The 20,320-nt window shown below is 42.5% G+C and overlaps 1 protein-coding gene across 3 annotated transcripts in view; it reads right to left on the bottom strand.

The window, feature by feature from the left end:
- Nucleotides 1-10,051, bottom strand: part of RHOBTB3 (Rho related BTB domain containing 3) — a 65,529-nt gene extending 55,478 nt beyond the window's left edge. For all 3 annotated transcript variants that reach the window (XR_002772336.1, XM_023510879.1, XM_023510880.1), the window contains exons 1-3: nucleotides 9,768-10,051; nucleotides 9,391-9,616; nucleotides 4,468-4,654 (exon numbers count right to left, since the gene is read on the bottom strand). Coding sequence is in view for 2 of the 3 variants with exons in the window: in XM_023510879.1 (XP_023366647.1) it covers nucleotides 4,468-4,654; nucleotides 9,391-9,616; nucleotides 9,768-9,769 (415 nt within the window). In the remaining variant the exon portion in view is untranslated. The remainder of the gene's footprint in view (nucleotides 1-4,467; nucleotides 4,655-9,390; nucleotides 9,617-9,767) is intronic.
- Nucleotides 10,052-20,320: the final 10,269 nt, after the last annotated feature.

Below are 20,320 nucleotides of genomic sequence, written 5' to 3'. Positions count from 1 at the left end.
CTCTATTCTGTTCCATACATCTACCTCTCTATTTTTGTGCCAGTACCATGCTGTTTTGATCACTATGGATTTGTAGTATAGTCTGAGGTCTGGTAGCATGATTCCCCCTGCTTTGTTTTTATTCCTGAGTAATGTCTTGGCTATTAGAGGTCAAAGATAAAAATTTATGAGTAAAGAATTATTGATTCCAAAGATACAATGACTTAAAAATTAAGTTCACATTCTCTAAATTATGCTATAAGTTCTCATTTGAACTTTTGCATTTACTTTTTCTAAGATCACTTTAGGTTTTGGGTGAATAAAGTTTTCATACAAAATTTAGCTGGTCTTGAAAAATAACACACTGGTATTCTGCATTCTCTGCAAAGCCCTCACAAACAGCGCCTCTGAAGTCTCTGAAGACAGAGGCCTTCTCATGACTACAAAGTTCTCCTTATGTTGGCTGAGTGGGGTGGGCAGGCAGATCATCTTATTAAACTTTATTTCTGCACAAAATCAAGAAAAGTCAGTAATGTTGTGAGTGAAAAATGACCTGAACATAATCTAAAATAATTTTTACTCATCTGGATTTAAGGTAAAAATGCAACTAATTTCAGGTGTCAGCCAGCTGAGTGTAGCATAAGCAAGTTCTTAGAAAGTGCCCCCCTCCCCCGTACAGCTAATCTTTTTATCTCTTTTATGTTACCAAAAGACATTTCTCTCTGTTCACTCACCAAAAAGGAAACATACCCAGTTATTACAGGGGTATATTGTGCTGTAAATTCACTCCCACTTAGCCACCTATTCTATATCTGGACTCTAAAACATTATGTTACAATCTTCTTCACAGGCTTTTGTCCCTAATTAGCTATATACTGAAATTCTTTTCTGAACAATTCTATGTTCTTCTATATCAATCTATATAATCTAAGATCTTAAGTGCAAGTTTGATTTGTGTAGGTGAACCAGCAACACATTTCTGGATTAACTAAATTTATATTAAGCATTTTATCAAGAACAATCAGTGGACCCAAAATAACTTTTAAATTGTGGTGCTTCACCATCAAAGTAACTCTTGAATTAAGAGTTCTACACTTTCCTAGCTGACATTGTAGTCTTTTTATTAAGATGTTATCATAAACTGGCTATTTTTCTCTAAAGCAAACACAATGTAACTCTGACATTCAAATGAATGGCATCCTTCAAAGCAATGGCCTTGGGAACCTGTAGGGCGACATTTACAACATTGCCACTGCTTGAAAGGTTTAGAAATTCTTTAAAAAAAAATTCTAGACTGGCAAAGGACAGGCTCCATCAGAGCTTCAAAAAATAACTGAAAGACATGCCTGTCTTTGGGAGATTAAGGCTACGAATACATCCTGGTCACATTCTGAAAAAAATTCTCCTTTAAAGACAGATTGAATATTTAGTAAAAGCTAAAATTTACTCAGTGCCAAGTATGATGAACTTATCATGCAGTGCAGCTTATCAAACACATATGTAACAAAGGAAAGAGATAAGACGGACTCTATTTGCTGAATTAATTCTAAGAGTTCCAAGAGAATTACCAGGAGAGGTTTCAGTACAGTTTCTGGTATTGCAAGGGATATGGAGGTGAGGGGATGTGTGTGTGTGTGTGTGTGTTGGGGTGGGGTTGGGGTGGGGATAAAGATCCTTAAATTGAGCCAGATTTAGCTTCACAATTACTTCATTATCACATCTTATATGGCAATTTAATTTTATCTTGTTAGTGAAATTTGTTTTTTTCGCTTACTTAGGTCATCCATAAAACCATCCATTCACTCACTGAACAAATGTTTATTGAGAAGCTACCTGCCATCAGGCACTGGGAATATAAAGATGCAAAGATAAAAAGGAAAAAACAACTCATAGTCAGGCTGAGTTGACACAGACTTAACTGTAGACAATTATAATCTAATCTAATAAGCACTGAGATAAAGGTGTGTAAGGTCACCAGGGGGCATGGGAAAGGACTTCACAGAAAAAGTGATGACTTGAAGGACAACTTAGGGTTTGCTGTGCAGATATGACAGGGGCTGTGCACACCAGGCAGGATACAGCACACGTAGAGGCCCAGACGTGAGAACAGTGGGAACACTTTCATTTCCAGTTTCAAGATGGTGCGCTGAACCACACTGCCATCTCACCTCCCTGCCAAAGCACAAAGATGAGGAGGCTGGGGGGAGAAGGAAGAGGGGAAGAGAGAGAGAGAACCAAATATACAGTAACAATCAGCAATTAGAGCCCAGAAACCAGGCGTTATCTGATGCAGACACCATCAGCGCAGGAGCAGAGAGAGCCCTTCAGCTCAGAGCACAGGTGCGCTGCAGCCCTGCAAAAGGTGCCTGCTGCCCACAGTGGGGCAGCAAGAAGCAGGAGAAGGCCCAGGACACTGCCTGGAGATTGGCAGGGGCACCCCAGGAGAAGCAGCGAGGCCTGCAGGTCCTCATGGTCCTGTGTGTATCTCCACTTCCACCCCCTCCCCAGACAGCAGGTAGGAAGACAAGGAGGAAGGCATCATTCCAACAGTAGAAGGAAACCGCAGAAGTCGCCAAACCAAAATCACCCTGTGTTTGAGAAGCATCCATAGTATGGGATAGACTCTCATCAAATGGGGAGATTCAGAATGACCACTCAAAACCAAATTTAGTAGGCCAATGAAAACAGAATTATTATGTATAATTAGATATTCTGAGAGGAAACATATACTCATAGGAGAAAGTGATCTAAGAAGATGTGGGTTGGGAGAGAGATTGGAACCAGAGGAACAGAATGGACAGGCATCAGTGAATACACAGGGAGACAGGACACCAGGTCGGTAGGTTCATGGTCTGGATGCAGAGGAAGAAGAGGGGAAGAGCCAGGACAGAGAATGGGAACACCAGCACAGTGTCCCCATGTGTGGCAGGATGCCTGGTGAGACAGCAAGGAAGACAGAGAGTTAGACGGACCAGGAAGGACAGTGCAGCTTTGCTGAGTGGAGGAAGACATGCATTTCAATAATTTCAAAGAGACAGTTGCTGTTGAAGTATATTAAATATACTTGGATCTCCCAAGATAACTAACCCACTTCAGGGATAATAGTATTACTCTGTTCATGAAAGTAGAGCCCTCATGACCTAACCTCCTCCTAAGGGTCCCATTTCTCAACACTGCTGCATTGGGGATTATGTTCCTAACATAGGAACTTTGGGGAACACAAGCAAACCACAGAAACGGGTGACTCTGAGTGAAAACAAATGATGCAATTGTGAAAGATGAAGTCCAGCCGCGATGGACTGAAGAATGAATAGGAAATGGCCTCAGGAAGTGTGGATAACTCAAGAATCACGGCCGGAGAGAAAAAGGAAGCTAGGATAACAGAGGGGATGTGGGGCAAGGGCGAGTCAAGCCCGTGCTATCTGCATCTGCTGTCACTAGACATACATCTGCCCTATGATTCAACAATCCCACTCTTGGTGACCACGGAAGCAGCATCATCATCAGAAGGGCAGATAAATTACAGCATATTCACACTATGGGAAATAGATGGCAATAAAAGCACAGATAAGCACAACATGAACGCCACTCCAAAGTGTTACGCTAACTGACCTTAGCCATGCAGAGGGCACTGCACACTGCCTCAGCCCATCTGTGGGAAGTTCAAGACCAGCAAACCAACTCTACATGGTCAGAAGCCAGGACAGCCGCTCCTCTGAGGAGGGTGCTGCAATGCTCTATACCTTGATCTGCGAGCATCTGCTGGATATATACATATGTAAAAACACTTTAGCACTCTAAGATAAGTGAACTTTATGTCCTTATGCCTCCGTAAGGGGGGCGTCAAAGTAAGTTCTAAGTTGGCCGGAAAGTATTTAACCATATCCTATGCGCAGCAGCGGCAGTGGCTGACTCTGTCTGAACCCAGAGGATCCCTCTGTGATCCTTCCTCTTTGGGACACTGCCGTGTCTTCACTAACTCTGCATTATCTACCTAAAAGTCCAAGCCTACATCTTTGTACGGATCATCTACCCTTCCCAGTTGGGCGACTTGTAGATTGTCAAAAAGAGTTTTCCAGGACTCGGTGTCAGCTCAATACTTCTCACACAGCAAAAGGGCACATTTCCTAACTTTCTTCATTACTGTAGCAGAGCCGTTTAGAAGACAGACTTGTGCCGATCAAATCAACAGACATTGGTGAGCCTCTTCTGTGGTGTTTTATTATCATATCAAATGATGAAGAGATTAACAGCTAGCAGTTGAAGTCATTTTGGTTTTCAAAAAAAAAAAAACCCTATTAATCATTAATAACCTTAGCGCTAAATGTTACCTGCAACCTCACAATAAAAAATAAATTTAGGGCGGCGCCTCTGGCTCAAGGAGTAGGGTGCCAGCCGCATATACCAGGGGTAGTGGGTTCAAGCCCAGCCCCGGCCAAAACTGCAAAGAAAAAAATAGAATAAATTTAAAGAAAATTATATACTTACCATTTTGTCTGGTACCAACAGCAGCAATGATTACTGGAACCGAATTTAATGCTCTTTTTATCACTGGAATATAATTATCCTTTACTTCATGGAATGAAAACTTGTCATTTACGTTGTATTTGATCACAATGATGTCGGCGCTCCCGATGAGATTTCGAGAGGTGTACCAGTCACTGTCAAAAATGTCCTAAACAAAATGCAGACAGCAGCTTTCAGTCCCTTTATCTCCAAACTGATCATGAAATAAACTGCAGCATATTAGTAAGGTGTTTTGCTACATTTTAATTTATAAAATTCATTATATATATTACTTTTAAGTAACTACATAAAATTAAAAATGTAAGAAGTTTGCTGACTCTATTTTGGTTTTTTGTTGATTTTACTTATGCATTTAGCCTGGGCTACCGTGTACTGTTTAAACAAGAGGTCTAGAGAATTCCTGAAAGTCCCACAAAATAAGCACTCCTTCAATATTTATACTTAAAAATAAGCACTCAGTTTTAAAATTATGCTATATTTTTATCACCTAATAATTTCAAAAATGTAATGTCATAGCATGAGACGGAAGAACATCAGCATGAGTAAGGAAGTATCAAAGGATTTCCTGTGACCTAGTTAGACGCTGCAGGATTTTTCAGTGTTTGGAATTGCAACACGCTATGAACTCTGTGGCGTTCCATATTTTACTCTTGTTTACAACATTCACATATACTTTTCAACTTTACCCATCCTTTGGACAGTACTGTCTTATGTATTGTGTGCATGAGGGGTGGTGGAGATATAAAAAGATACCATGCATGGGGGCGATGCCGACATAAAAAGATACTGTGTATTACAAGATTAACAGGGTGAGGGAGGTATTTGTAAGTGCATATTTTCCTTATATGAAATATAAATTCAGAACAGATCTTTCTAGTTCTGAAATCTTTACTTTTGTACAAGTTAATAACATTTATGTTTAGAATTTATTATGAACCCTGTTCCTTTAAAATGTAATGCTTTGAGATTTTGCATGAATAGTGGTATACAGAAAATATCTTTATATATCTTAATTCCACTGCCAAACACACACTAGAAGCTTTCTTCTCATTCTCTAGTTAACTATCAATCACGGTCTGTCCCTCCACGTGGCCTTTGGCATGTATTTCTAGGATGCAATAAAACTAGACTAAGAGAACAGGCAGAGTGGCTGACACCTCCAGAGGCTGTTGGGCGATGAACGTTTGCGCTTGGAAATATGAGTCCAAGACAGGGTTAACAGTATTTGAATAAACCAATCAAGCTGTGACAGAGCTTTCATCCTATGTCGGAAAATCCTGGAGGAGTGTTCCACAGAGAGGCCTTTTGCAGAGGGCCTGGCTGCTCACCCGTGCCCCTCCTGCCCCAGCTCTCTGCAGCCTCCTGACTGCCCATCTCCACAAGGACACTCAGAACAGCAAGAACTGCAGAGTTTCAGATATGGATCCCCTAATGAAAGAGGATGGATTAAGCATTTTTGAAGGACGTTTAAAACAATCAATCAAAACTTAAATAATGAATAAATAAATAAAGCAAAGCATGGACTATAAACACCAAAGGCAAAGGCTTGAACTTGGTAGAGGGTGTAAGCAGAGGAGAAATAAAGTGAAACGCAGTGCAAGAAGGTGAGAAAGCTTCCCAGCAGAGCTCACCTCTGATTTCCAAATCCCAAACCACAAAACTTAGCACATTTCCAACTGGATCTGTTGTAGTCTTCAAGTTCCAAGTACGTAAGAGAGTGTAACAAAGAAAGAAGGCAGTAGACAGATGGATAGAAATCTAAGTGTAAGGGGGACCAGTAGGAAGCAGCTTTTTAACTCTTAAAGTAGCTGCTGTTTACATTCTAAATAGTTCAAAATTCTGGAGTTGCTGGAGAGGTATAAAGGGAAGAGGGGGACGTTTACGGGAGAATGTTAAGGAAAAAATGGGCTTTGGCATCATTAACTCTGTGGGACTGGGAATGCAGAGGCGGTAAATGCTTTCATTTGTCATATGAATCACAGCTGCAAGCCCCACACAAGAAAACTGTGGCTCTACTACCACTGCTTTTTATGGAATGTTTTTAATAAACAGCAGAAGATATCAAAATGCAAAACGAAATAACAACATAACTGCACACACACAAAAAGGATGGGTAAGAGAGAAAAACTTGCTAAATAACAAGCTGCAACTCATAAATGTGAAGCACATTTATTTCAAAAGTGCCAAGTCTACAAGGCAAGGATCCAGGGCAAGGTCAAGGGTCCACCAGAGAACCAGGGAAGAGAAACAACTACCACCTCCCAACTCCAAGGCAGCAACATCACATCTCTTGTCCAAACTACGTCAAAGAGAAAATGCTCCACTGGTTTCTAAAACTATGAAGGAAATCAAAGTCTCCCACCCCTATAAATCAGTTCTAGGATTTCCTCTAGGAGGTTATGCAACATCGGGCTTGAAGCCACATTGGAGAATTGGATTTATCTGTAAAAATGTAGAAATCTGAATTTCTACCTTGAAACAATTTCATTCCACTTGACTGTGAGGCTGCCAATACAGCACCTATCAAATGCTGACCTCGTGCTGAGCTGGTACTGTGGCTGTATAAATCTCAAATGACACACAGGGAAACTTCACTCGCTCAGTATGATACACTGCACTAGAGTTATGATAAACACTATTAGAAGAGCTAGCACTCATGGCACACCTGCTACCTGCTGACCTCCAGACTGAACTTTACATGTGCTAACATCTTCTTACTCCTCAGTGAAGCTCTAGGAGGCAGGACTATGATTATTTTACAGATAGGAAAAATAAGGCTGTGAGATGGTAAGTGATTTACCAAGAACAAACAGGCATTAAGTGACAATGTGGGACCTGAAATCAGATCCTTCTGATTTACAATTTGGGCTCTATCTGTTCCGCTATATTTAATATTCTGATTGAGTACCTGTCAAATACCAGCTGACTAATACAATCGACCTTACCATTTCTGATAGGCTTCACCTATCACCAGGAGAAGAAAAGCACCCTGTAGAGAAAAGAGTAACTCTACAAACATCATCTACTATGTCTGAGGAGCATTATAACCTAGAAAATTGTATCTGGTTACAAATGCAGTGCTGTAAGTCGGGCCAGAGTCTAACCAAACAAGAAGCGATTAGCATAATAAACCACAGCAATCAGTATATGGCAGAAATCCAGACTATACAGAGGCTTACTTTATCCATTTGGAAGATTTCATTTTACTAGACACAATACATGGGATCACAGCATCTCTTTTTGTAAAATCAACAACATAAACAGGAAAAGGTTAACAGCTCAAATTCAAAACAGGAAAAGTAATTCTAACATCCTAATTTAGCTGCTTTCCCCACACGTTGTCAGTCTATTCACTTTGTGTGGAACTAAGTTTTTAGACTGCAAGGTGGTTCACAGGGGAGGGGCCAAGGTAAAGGACGGGCTTCACTTGCTTGCACAGATTCCAGCCAATTAGTTCTGCATCAATATTTCTTATGAACTTCGTAACTAGCAGTTTAATAGCATCCCTTATATTGAAAAGGCCTATGTTTTAGTTTACCTTAGGATATTAACATAACTTTTCTTTACCTGAAAATTTATATGGGCAAAAGATTTTTTTTTCCATAACATGGGAATTTTCATAATTTTTTCTGAGTATATTCTATATATTTTTAGAAAGATGCTAGTGTCCTATAGCCTTGATCCAGTTATTTAAAATTGCTGTTTAAATGTTAAAATCTCACATAAAAATAATCTCACATTTGTATTGTCTTTTTCAGATACTAACCTTCCTTGTTGCAAAATGCAATCTTTAGTTGAAATATATGTAATTTCAGTATCAGTAAAGAACCAGAAGTTTTCAAATAAGATTACAGAAAAACATTCAAAATACGTTATTGTGTACTTTAAATATCTGTGTCAGTGAGTAGATTGAAACACTCAAGAATCAGACTAGAATTTATCCACTTCAGTTCTGTTCAATAATCACAATTTTTTTTTTTTTGAGACAGGAGCCTCCAGCTGTCCCCCTGGGTAGAGTGCTGTGGCATCACAGCTCACAGCAACCTCCAACTCCTGGGCTTAAGCGAGTCTTCTGCCTCAGCCTCCCGAATAGCTGGGACCACAGGCGCCCGCCACAACACCCGGCTATTTTTTGGTTGCAGCTGTCATTGTTGTTTGGCAGGCTCTGGCTGGATTCGAACCCGCCACCTTAGTACATGGCTGGCGCCTAAGCCACTTGAGCCACAGGCGCCAAGCCAATGATCACAATTTTTAAATTTTTCCAAGCAACATTAGTAAAACATTTCTGCTTTACCAGTCACTAAAAACAAATGGATAATATACCAAGAGTATTTTGCATCATTAAGATTAAAAACTAATTAAACATTTTCACAGGTTAACTAATAGTGCTATAAATGAGTCGTTTAAAATTAACTCAGTCCCTCCTCCCGCCTTTTCCAGGGGTCCCACTGTCCCAGTGAAAAGTATTTTTGCCCGTGTTGAGCTTTCAGAGGGCTGTATTTTTAGAACACTAATATTACACTATTACCCGTAGGGGTAGGCATGAAAAACACTGCTCTTTGCTGGTGAAACTTTGTGTCCCCATCTCTCGAGGCTGGCACATGAAAGTGTCAGCTGTCTACCAAAGGAAACCCGCAGTGGTGAAGTGTAGGAGCGAGAGCCCCACGTTCCTAGCGGGGCTTTTTACCTTCTGAGAGTGATGTCTGCCTGAGTTACCCCCTGCCCAATAAGACAAAGAATCCGAGATACTCTCAGAAGTGCTGTGAAACTCCGCCCAGGTGAAGCAGACACTCCACAGTCACAGAAGTGGGCAAAGGGGGGAGGAGGGAAGAAATGAAGGAGAAGCTCCCGCAGCCTGTGCGCGCAGCCGCTGCCGCCCCTTACCCAGACGGGACAGTCGTGCACCACCAGCTTGACGTTCCCAAAGGCGCTGGCCTGGTACTCGGTGAACACCGGACGCGCGACGGTGCTGGTCGCGTTCAGCAACAAACTGCTCTCGTCCCCTGAGACTAGAGGGCTTCTCCCCAGGTAAGTGCGGATGAGCCCCGACGGCCGGTTGTCCTGGTGGAATGCGTCGCCCTCGTTCCCCAGCGCCACGATGTGAATGGACCTGCAGGGACAGACAGGGGGGACGAGGGCGGAGGAGCGGGGTTAGCGCCGTCACTTTCCCGGGAACAGGAAGCGCGGGGACGGCGCGGCCAGGGTGGGCGCACGGCGCGCGTCCGGGCAGAGACAATGGCAGGACCGCGACGCCTACGTACATGGTCGCAAATCCAAGGGCAGGGCTGCGACTGGGAGAAAAGCAGCTGCTCGCGGCCTCTGGGCCCCTCGGCGGCGTGTTTACCCGCAGTCGCTCATGCCGGGCCGCGTCCCCCTCGCGCGCCTCCACCGCCGCAGAGCCGGGCCCGGGCGTGCGAGTCGCCGTGCGCGCGGCCGGCCGGTCAGGGAGCGCCCGGGGACATCCCGGCGGCCGGCGCTAGTGGACGCCGCTGGCCGCAGTCCCCGTCCTTTCGGTCGCGGCTGTCGCCTCCCGCTGGCGCTCCTCCCCCGGAGAGTGGCAGGCGGACGCGGCCCCCGCCCCTGGGCGGCCCGGGCAGCACGTGCCGGCCGGGGGTCGGCGACGCGGGGAACGCGCTCCCCGCCGCGGCCCGGAGCCCGGGCGGCTACGGCCGGACACAAAGGAGCGGGGCCGCGCGGGGCGCCGCCGAAGGTAAATTAATAAACACGGCGCCCAGCCGGAGAGCGCCGGCCGCCGACCCGCCCGCGGCGAGTTTGTCCAACTCGGAAGGCTGTAACCGGAGCCGGCGGGGTGGGGCGGGGCCCGCTCTCCGCGGCTGGAAAGGAGAGGCCGGGAGGCCGCGGAGCCAGACCCGGCTCGGGCCCCGGCAGCCGCCCGCCTCGGCCTCGCCCCTGCGCGTTGCCCCGCGTCTGCCACTTGGTCATTTGTCCATTCCCCACGCGCGCTACAGCTGTTTGCCAAAATCATACTTGTGAGAAAAAATAAAGGCAACATTCATGCCGTCGCAGAAAGGGCTCTTTGTTCCCACTCTAATTAATTTGCTAATGTCGCTTTGGGGGGATTATTTACTACTTCAAGCTACATTTGGCGTATTTCACAGAAAATTCGGGATTTTAAGTGCTGGAAAATTCAGCGTGACAGTTTGTGAAGGAAGTTGCGTATAGAGATTTAACGTGTTAACGAAATGCCAGTTTACTTGGAAATTTCTGCAAGCACGTTATGGCTACATCCAACAGCTCCCAGACCAACTGAAAAATAAAGATCATGTTAATTAATGCAAGACTACTGAGGATTGCTCCATGATAACGCTCTCCAGTAAAGGTTAGGTATGTTTTCTGAAAGGCCTCAGCTACCTCTATTCAAGTGAGCCCTGGAGTCCCCTGCTCGTACCGACCGCTAGGGCCGGGCTCCTCTGGGGCTGGACTCCTCCGTGCAGCGTTAACATTCTGACAAGCATGGTACTGACTCTATGTTGAAACAGCTCTTGCTTGTCTTTTTATTATATTAATTTTGCCCTACTTTAAAATTGGGCGGTTCTTTTCTCCCTGAACTATTTTGAGGCTATGAAACAGGAGGGCTTGAGGAAGGCAGCAGAAAGGCTGGGTTAGAGGCCCCTGGAACGTTGAGAGCTTTCTGCAGCGGGTCCTCTTGCTCAGCTGAATACAACAGGGACGTTCTTCATGTGCTCACTGCTTTTAAAACCATCTCACCTCCCTTTGCATTCAGTGTAATTTCTCTTTTAGTTACCAGAACCTCAACGTCCTGAAAAATTCAAACATACAGAATCAACCTTTACTCTGGGATCCATAGAAAGTATACTTTCTATCAGCCCCCTCCAGTAACCCACAGTCAAAAACAAGGACATTAGAATGAGTAAATGGATAAAGAAAATGTGAGTACACTCTCAGTGGAATATTAATCAGCCTTTTAAAATGGAAGAAAATCCCGTGTGAGCTATATGTGAACTCTGAGGCTGTTGTGGGAAGTGAAATGAGCCAGGCATAAATCACAGAGAATGATTCCACCTATATCAGGCCTCAAAGTCGCCAAACTCAGGAATGCAAAGTGGACTACTGGTCACCAGGGTGAGCAGGGAGTGTCGCAAGATGAAAATGCCTCTGAGAGTTCACACAACATGCTGCTGTGCTGAACGTAAAATGTGGTTAAGGTGATAAAACTTATGTTATTTGTTTTTACAATATAAAAATGTTCAAAAACAAAAAGGACATTAGAAGTGTGATCACTGGCTGGGCACCCTGGCTCACGCCTGTAGTCCTAGAACTCTAGGAGGCCACCATGAGTGGATCATGAAGCAGGTGGATCACTTGAGCTCAGGAGTTTAAGACCAGCCTGAGCAAGAGGGGGACCATTTCTATTAAAAATAGAAAAACTAACGGGGGGAGAGGGGGTAAGGGAAGAAAGAGAGAAAAACTAGCCGGTTGTGGTAGTGGGCATCTGTAGTCCCAGCTACTTGGGAGGCTGTGTCAAGAGGATCACTTAAGCCCAAGAGTTTGAGGTTGCTGTGAGTTATGATACCACAGCACTCTACCAGGAGTGACAGAGTGAGATTCTGACCCCCCCTCCAAGAGGTGTGATTGCTAAAAAGTGGCAGGAAGGGAGAAAGTAATAATTTTTTTTCTCACTTCAGTGTGTTAACCAGGCCTGCACTAGATAGGCATGGGGGATACTAAGGTCCAAAAGCCTTACAATACTTATCCTTGAAAAATGAAGGTCACTAGATTGTGTTAGCACACTCCATCCTTTTGGAAACATGCTGATTTCTTAAGTAATTATGACACTGGCTGATGCATTCAGTGATAGAGATAGGAACAGAGCAAAGGCTGAAGTTCGGAAACCGTTGAGATGAGATCGCATCTTCTGTGTCATCAGGAGTTCACAGAGGAAATAAATGCTGACTTACATCTTAAAAGATGAGGAAGGGGGGTTGGAAGGGAAGGAGTATTGTAAAGAACGAGGCAGACATCACATGCAAAGGGACAGAGCATGGAAGAGCATGGTTCAAGGAACAGCAAGAAGTGAATTTGGTCCTGGCAGACAGATTCCTGTACTATATTAAGACAGACAGAAAAAAAATCGGGGGTGGGGGGCACTTCCCAAGACTTTTCCAAAGTCAGACCTGGTGATGCTCATTCTACACTGGGGCTGCTTGGTCTAGTTGGTGCTCTGTGTATGACAGAGCCTGGCCTGGTGCTCACCAAACCCACTTTCTCTTTCATCAAAGCTAAACTTTCTAAACCTTGCATATCTGGGTAGGGCTACGTGATGAGTTTTCCCAGGTAGAACACGATCAGTGCTGAGCAGCTGAGAGGAGTGAGTGCCTTCCCTGTGCCCTTCATCCATCTGTACCAACCAGATGAAGCCAGGTCAACCTTACAGCCCAGAGTCTGAACCACTGGCCCTGCAGTGTGGAGTGGGCCCTGCGTGGCCAGCTGCAGCAGAGCCTTTCCCAGCAGATGTCACGCTGTCACACAGGTGACACTGAGTGAAGGCTGACATTATCAGGTCAATTATTTTAGCAGTTAGTGTACTTATCTTGGCTAATGGAATATCACAGATGGTCCATTTCCTAGCTCATCATTTTCCTGCTTGAGACCATTTTTTTAAAAAGTTATTTGCCTTTCATTTAAAGTTTTTATTTAATTTATATATTGTTGTTTCTGTCATCAGCATATTTTAAAGGTATTACTTTTGGCAGAGTGTTAACAAAGCAGATTCCTATCTATCCTTTAGCCTCAAGGTCACTGGGGAACACACAGTGTTTCATCTACTTTAGAGGCTGAAATGCCACCATTTTACATTCACAGTGTCAGATGCTCTTACCCTGAATGAGTTGTATTGTAGGGCGCGTGTGAGTACACATGAGGTAACCCAGTGTCCAGTTACTGGTTCTCAGTCGTGAATATTCACAGGCCAACTTTTGGAAACTTTGCTCATTCCTTAATGACTGGAGAGAAAGCAAGTGTTGGCCAGGGCAGGTCTGGAGAGGTAGGCTTGCCACAAGATTTTTTCCAACTGTGTTTCAAGGAAGCTGGATTTCTACAGAGGAATGTTCAAGTCTGCCTGAAGAGGTGGTGGGCAAAGAGCAGGCAGAGAGCCTTGGGCCCAGTGTTTCATCTTAAAGTCAATCAGAGCAGTCTCATTGCAATCTTAAAAAAAAAAGTGCATTTCCTGTTCATTTTCATTAAAAAGAGGAGAGTTTCTAAGTTAAAACAAATAAAATTTTAAGACTACTTGTTTTGCCTGAGTCTCCAAACAGGGTGCAGAAGAAAACTCCTAAAATTTCAGAATATAGTATTTACTATTCATAGACACATAATTTTTTTTAACCATAAAAAAAGGGAGACAGAAATTAAGCCTTAATTTAAATAAAATAAAATAAAATAACATAACATAAAAAGAAATTAAGCCTTACTAGTATTCATTTATTTATTTATTTTTTGAGACAGAGTCTCACTATGTCACTCTCAGTAGAGTGCTATGGTGTCACAGCTCACAGCAACCTCCAACTCTTGGGCTTAAGAGATTCTCTTTCCTCAGCCTCCCAAGTAACTGGGACTACAGGCACCCACCGCAATGTCAGCTATTTTTGTTGTTGTTGTTTGGCAGGCCCAGGCTGGGTTTGAAGCCACCAGCTTTGGGGTATGTGGCTGGCACCCTAGCCACTGAGCTACAGGCCCCGATCCCTTTACTAGTATTTAATTTAGGGACTCGGGTTGGCACGTCCACTTGATCTGGGGGAGCAGGCACCATGGTTGGTGGGGACCCACGGGCTCTCCCCTTTATTCAATCTATTGCCACGTGTTGGAGCTTCCGTATCTAAGGGACCTTACGGGTGACATTTACATACGCTAACTGTTGCAGCATGAACCAACAAAGACAGTGTTAACACGGTGGGAGCGTGCAAACACCATGGGCAGAGAGGACATTCCTGACCCTCTTTGGGAGCCACACTGCAAAGTTCAAAACTAACGACTAATCAGATTTGACAAGCAGTTGCCCATAATAATTGATCAGAAAGCACACTGTTGGGTGGTGCCCATAACTCAGTAGGTAGGGCACTGGCCACATACACCGAGGCTAGCAGGTTCAAACCCAGCCTGGGGCAGCTAAAACAGCAATAACAACTGCAACAACAAAAAGAATAGCCTGGCATTGTGGTGGGCACTCTAGACCCAGATACTTGGGAGGCTGAGGCAGGAGAATTGCTTAAGCCCAAGAGTATGAGGTTAAAAATAAATAAAAAACAAACAAAAAAGAAGCACACTGTTTTAAAGCATGAATTTCCATTCACTTTTGTTAAGACTGACTTCACCCTAAGTACATATCTTAGGTATCCAGTGATAACTAGTTATATCTAGTGATAACTAGTAAAGTCTAGTGACATTCTGAACCTATCTCAGTTAGCCACTTAAAAGGTAAACATCCAAATAGTAAGGCAAAACTCAACGATATTTCCAGCATGTTTCAGTAATATACTAGTCAAGTCAATACTTTAAAGGAAAGTCACCAAAAATAAATGCTAAAAGGCCTCTTCTGAGCTTTCTTAAAAATGAAAGTCCAAAAGAAACACACCATGGGGGAAATAGTTTTCTTCTTGCCAATATAAAAACTTCTGAAATAATACATGGAACACAAACCGAAAAGAACAACCTTCCTCTGTCAGCAAATGCCTTGAGAATATGTACATAAAGCTTTTCTAAACACCCAAGGTGCAAGTCTTCAAGTAAGTTAGACAATGCAGGAAGTTTCCAAAGAGGTTAAACTGCAAGCACAGATGTTTCTAATTTATCTTCCACTATGACGGTGTTTGGTAGATTCTGTTTCTGTCTAGTATTTACTACATTGTGTTTCAATAATGAAATACATTTTGAAATGACTTTTCTGTGACCCCTCTAAAGCTATAGTAGAGAAGATACACTTTCTTTTATACACCTTTTGACAATGCTGCAAATAACAATTGACTTTTTAAAAATAAAAACTATGTTTTATGCAAAACTTATGTAAGTGTCACCACTGATTAATTATTTGTTTTGACTAAAAACTTTTTTAAAGAGAAAAGAAAGGAAGGATTGCAAACAAAGGTCACAGTGAGAGCAACCAGGTCAAGTTCATTCACAGCCTGTCTCCCAGGCAGTTACTCTAGCACAGAAGCTGGAGCCAGAACACACCACACTATGGGATGTTATTGATGTAGTTAATTTTGTGGCAACAAGAATTTTACAGCAGTTTTAAAAAATGTTTTGGTTGCAAAATATAACACACATATAGAAAAGTACATTAAAAGCTATGTATGTGATTTAATAATTATGGAATAAATATTTCTAAAATTCCTGGCTTAGGCAAGAGCATGCTTGGGGCACATGTGGCTCCTCTCCTCGGCACAGCTCTCTTCTGCCATTCCTCAGAGACGATAATGATAACGAGCCTGACTCTTGCGATGATGAGTTATTTCTTTTTTCTTGAGACAGTCTCACTTTGTCACCCTCAGTAGAGTGCTGTGGTGTCATAGCTCACGGCAACCTCAAACTCTTGAGCTTAAGCAATTTATTCTCTTGCCTTAGCCACCCAAGTTCATTTCAGAAACAGATGAGTAACACTAGGTAACAGGCACCCACCACAACACCCAGCTATTTTTTTGCTGTTGTTGTTGTCGTTGTCGTTCTTTATCAGGCCTGGGCTGAGTTCGAACCTGCCAGCCGTGGTGTGTGTATGTGGCTGGTGCTCTAACCACTGAGCTAAGGGTGCCAAGCTGGATGAGTTATTTATTTCTCTTATGGTTATACTGCCTGTATGTTTATTCCTAAACAATTGTTTTGGTTTTGCTTCTTTTTGAACTTTTTGTGAGTAGATCACAACTCATCATCCTTTAAAGGATTCGACCATGTTGATACAGCTGTGGGTTCTTTTGTTTTGTTTTGTTTAGTTTTTTGCCTTTGCATTGCTCTGTTGCACTCATGGAAATTTATGCAACCATTTATTATTGATTGCATTTAGATAAACATATGGACTACTTCCAGTTTTTGTTTATTCTAAACAAAGTTGCTAGGACCATGCCTGCTTCAAGTCATAGTGTATTTGTGGTGTGCTGGGTCACAGGGTATGTGTATGTCTAATGTTGGTAGATAGCATCCAGCTGACTTCAAATGGGATTTTTTTACCTATTACACTCCCATAGCAGCAAGCAGGCTGTGAGAATTAGAATTTTCCCTAAAATTACTTGTTTTTTCTTTAGAAACAATGACTCACTATGTTGTTCAAGCTGGATTCAAACTTAGGGCTCAAGATCCTCCCCCCTCAATGCCTTACCATACCTGGCTCCGTAATTCTTCATGTATTTAAATGTACTTAGTATGTGCCCAGCATTATATTAAATGCTTTATAAATATTGACTTGTTTAACTTTCAGAGGAACCCTGTGGAATAGGTTCTATTACTAGAGAAAAAACTGAGACCCAGAGAGATTGAAAAACTTGCCCACAGCTAGCTGAGTAGTGAATAAAAGAGCTAGGATTCCAACTCAGATGCTGGGCCCCAGGCTCCATGCCCTTCCCCACTCTGCTGTGTGCATGTCTGAAATACTTCCTTCATTATGTAACTTTTGTGATTGAAAACAGTGCATGTAACCTACAAAACCTATTCTATCTTGCAGAATTTTCTAACCCCCTTAAACATTTTGCAAATCAATTTCCATGGATCTGGAAGCCATCTGTTAAAAATATAAAAATGTATACCACTTTCTGATTAGTTTCAGAAACAGATGAGTAACACTCGGCAACATGGAAGTGTAGTCATCAGATTTCAGACCTTTGCATAATGGGTGATGAGCCTTGGAAATAAGAACACAGCTAATGAAGCAGTTCTCTCATTAAGTTCCACAAATCTTTGTGAGCTCTTTCCACAGAGCCTTTAAATAAACTGAACATAAAACCAGACCTCTGCATTGCTGTATCACAAAATCTAAACCAAGACATTAAAAAGGAGTTATATCCAATGACCTTGCTCTCTAAAAACCATTATTAACAATAACATTTTAAAGAAACATGCTTTTGTATTGCTTATACTTTTTGAAATTATATAAACTGGGAATAGAAAATTATGTAGGGATGGTGGCATGCACCTGTGGTCCCAGCTACTTGAGAGTCTGAGGCATGAGAATCACTTGAGCACAGGAGTTAGAAGCTGCTGTGAGCTGTGATGTGCCCACCAAACTGTAGCCTAGGTAACAGCAAGTCTCTGCATCAAAAACAGAAAACAAAAATGTGATTGACTTGATGTGTTCTCACCTAACAGGCACAATGTAAGGGAATATGGATCACCTCCCGGGTGGGGGCACAACTACAACTTGGACTTTACCTAACAAACACAAACAGTGTAACCTAACCATTTGTACCCTCATATTAATCTAGATTTCTTTTAAGTGATTTACTTGATTGTTATCTCATCTATTGAAAATGTTCTATTTCAGTATGTTTTATTGTATCATAATATATTAACATAGCAATACATGTGTGAGTCTTATAAAGCTCTTAAGGGAGTGCCTGCCTTTTTTCTGGCTGAGCGCTCAGTCAGAGGAGTTTGGAGACTACTGGCTGGTGCCTTGGGCAGTGCTCAGAAGGCAAGCTTAGGAGGCTGCCACAGGGAGGCAGAATGGGTCGCCCAGGGCTGGCTACAGGGAGCGGGAGCTGGGAGAGGCAAGTGAGAGGAGATTGGGGAGGGCAATACAGACAAACTGTGAACCTACTTACCTGGAAATCAGCTTGGAGAAAAATGTATCTGTATTGTTTTCACAAATCTAATGAAAGAGAAAATTTACAAACTTACATGAAAATTATAAAATCCAAGATTAGCTAGGGTTTTTTTGGGGGGGGGGGTTTAACTAGAGCTTGCATGTACTTCACATGGAATAATCTAAACAGTCATTTCTCAAGGCTCATAACCATTTAGCCAGTCATAAGGAAAGTTGACTTTACTCATTTTTTTACCCAAGTGATTCTTCTCGGGGAAGTAGCCTATAGTTTTGTTTTTCTTCTAAATTGTAGACTCCTTCCAAATTGCAAGGGTACAATATCATCGACTGTGTGTAGAGAAGCCAAAATGAGAATCCAGATTTTTATGTGCAAAATCCAACAACCCCAAGCTCTTTCAGAAAAGATGAGACAGGTTTGATTCTTTGTTTGTTTGAATATCTGTTATCCACCCACTTCTATCTTTGTGCCTGGTGGTATTTTCCAAACAACTGTTCTGTTTTACAGTTTAAATGTTACTTAAAAATACTGGAACATATGTTCCTTTGAATTAGGACTGCCTGTTTCTACCAGCTTTTTCTTAAGGGTTGAACTTCAAAAAATCTTGGTTATTTGCCCTATAATATGCCTGCTGTTATTTAGCCTTTGAAAAGCTGCAAGATAAGTTTGAATTATAAAATACTCCCTAGAAATGAATAGCAATAAGAACAAATATTCTTATCAAGCACCATTGATTGTATGACATTCACACGTAACATTTTTTGGTGAAGTTTTTCATTTGTAGCCATATAGAAATGTAAGATGTTAGATTTAAATGATATAATATTTTGCAGATACATCCTTTTTGTACATTTAAAACAGACTTTTTTCTCCATATTCCTCTAGGCTGGCTCTTGCTTTGACTGTCCAAGGCTGTACTGTCTGAGGTGGCAGCTCCTTGCGATCTCCCCCCGTCGTCAGTCCCTTTGCTTGCTGTGTTGGGCTGTGTTGGGCACGCATCTCTGCTGTGGCGGTCCAGGCAGAGTTATCCCCATGGGGACATTTCACACGCATGCTTTGAAATGTCCTCCTTTTTCATCCAAAGACCATCACAAGCCACTGCACCTGACTTCTACCCTTACACAATACTTTTGACTCTTATGTTTCTTGACTTGTTTTTTACATTTCACTTCTACAATCCCCATCTACAGTTAAAAATTCTAATTTACAGGGAACAAAATTGAAATTTTCTTAGAGTTTTTTTTTTTTTTTTGGTTGTTGGTTTGTCTGTTTTTTAGGACAGCCCTGCTGATGCGATTATATTGGGTGGCCATAAAGTTCATGTGCAGTTTAAAACAGAAATTGCACACAAACTTCTGCATATTAAGAAGTTGTATATTAAGTTGGAAGCTTATGTCCTTGGTGAACATTCCTTTTTTTGCCATTAGAATGGATCACCTAGCTGAGGCTTTTAAATTTTTCAGATTATCTTTAGGACATTTTTTTCACTTTGTTTTTCCCCTGCTCATCCCCTTCTCCTGAGATTCCCTTGGACACATTCTCGCTGACACTGCTCTTCATGTTCTTCTTTAGAGCTCCACTAAACTGTTAAAATCTCAAGCGGGGACTTTGGTATCATCTTTGCTTGGTGTACTCTCCTCCTCTACTTTCCAGTGAGGACTTCTGACTTGTGTGATCACTGTCGTGGCTCCAGCTGTACTACCCATCTGTTTCCCAGCACAGCTGGGCCCAAATGCACCTCCCCAGCAGCAGCATCACACCCTACAAAGCCGCGCTGCCCCTACTAATGGAGCTGCTTTCTTGCTATTCTTCTTCTAGAGATTCTAGTGGTAAAAGCTTGTGGTTTTAGGACCAGGGAGGACAAGGGCAATCTCCATTTGTGTTAAAAGACATTTAGACCTTTCTCAGTGATGTGATAAAGTATAAACAGCAAAGCAAAGGTGTTTCGGGACTAATCTCACTGGCAAGTAGAGTTTTTCAAACTTTTCTACAGAAATAGCTCCCAATAGAGGCCCCTGAACAAGCTCTCC

This window comes from Otolemur garnettii, unplaced genomic scaffold (genome assembly GCF_000181295.1).
Source record: "Otolemur garnettii isolate 467f Iridium unplaced genomic scaffold, OtoGar3 scaffold00017, whole genome shotgun sequence".
NCBI classification, from domain to species: Eukaryota; Metazoa; Chordata; class Mammalia; order Primates; family Galagidae; genus Otolemur; species Otolemur garnettii.
The sequence above is the reverse complement of the archived record's forward strand: the minus strand, read 5'-3'. Positions and strand labels throughout refer to the sequence as shown.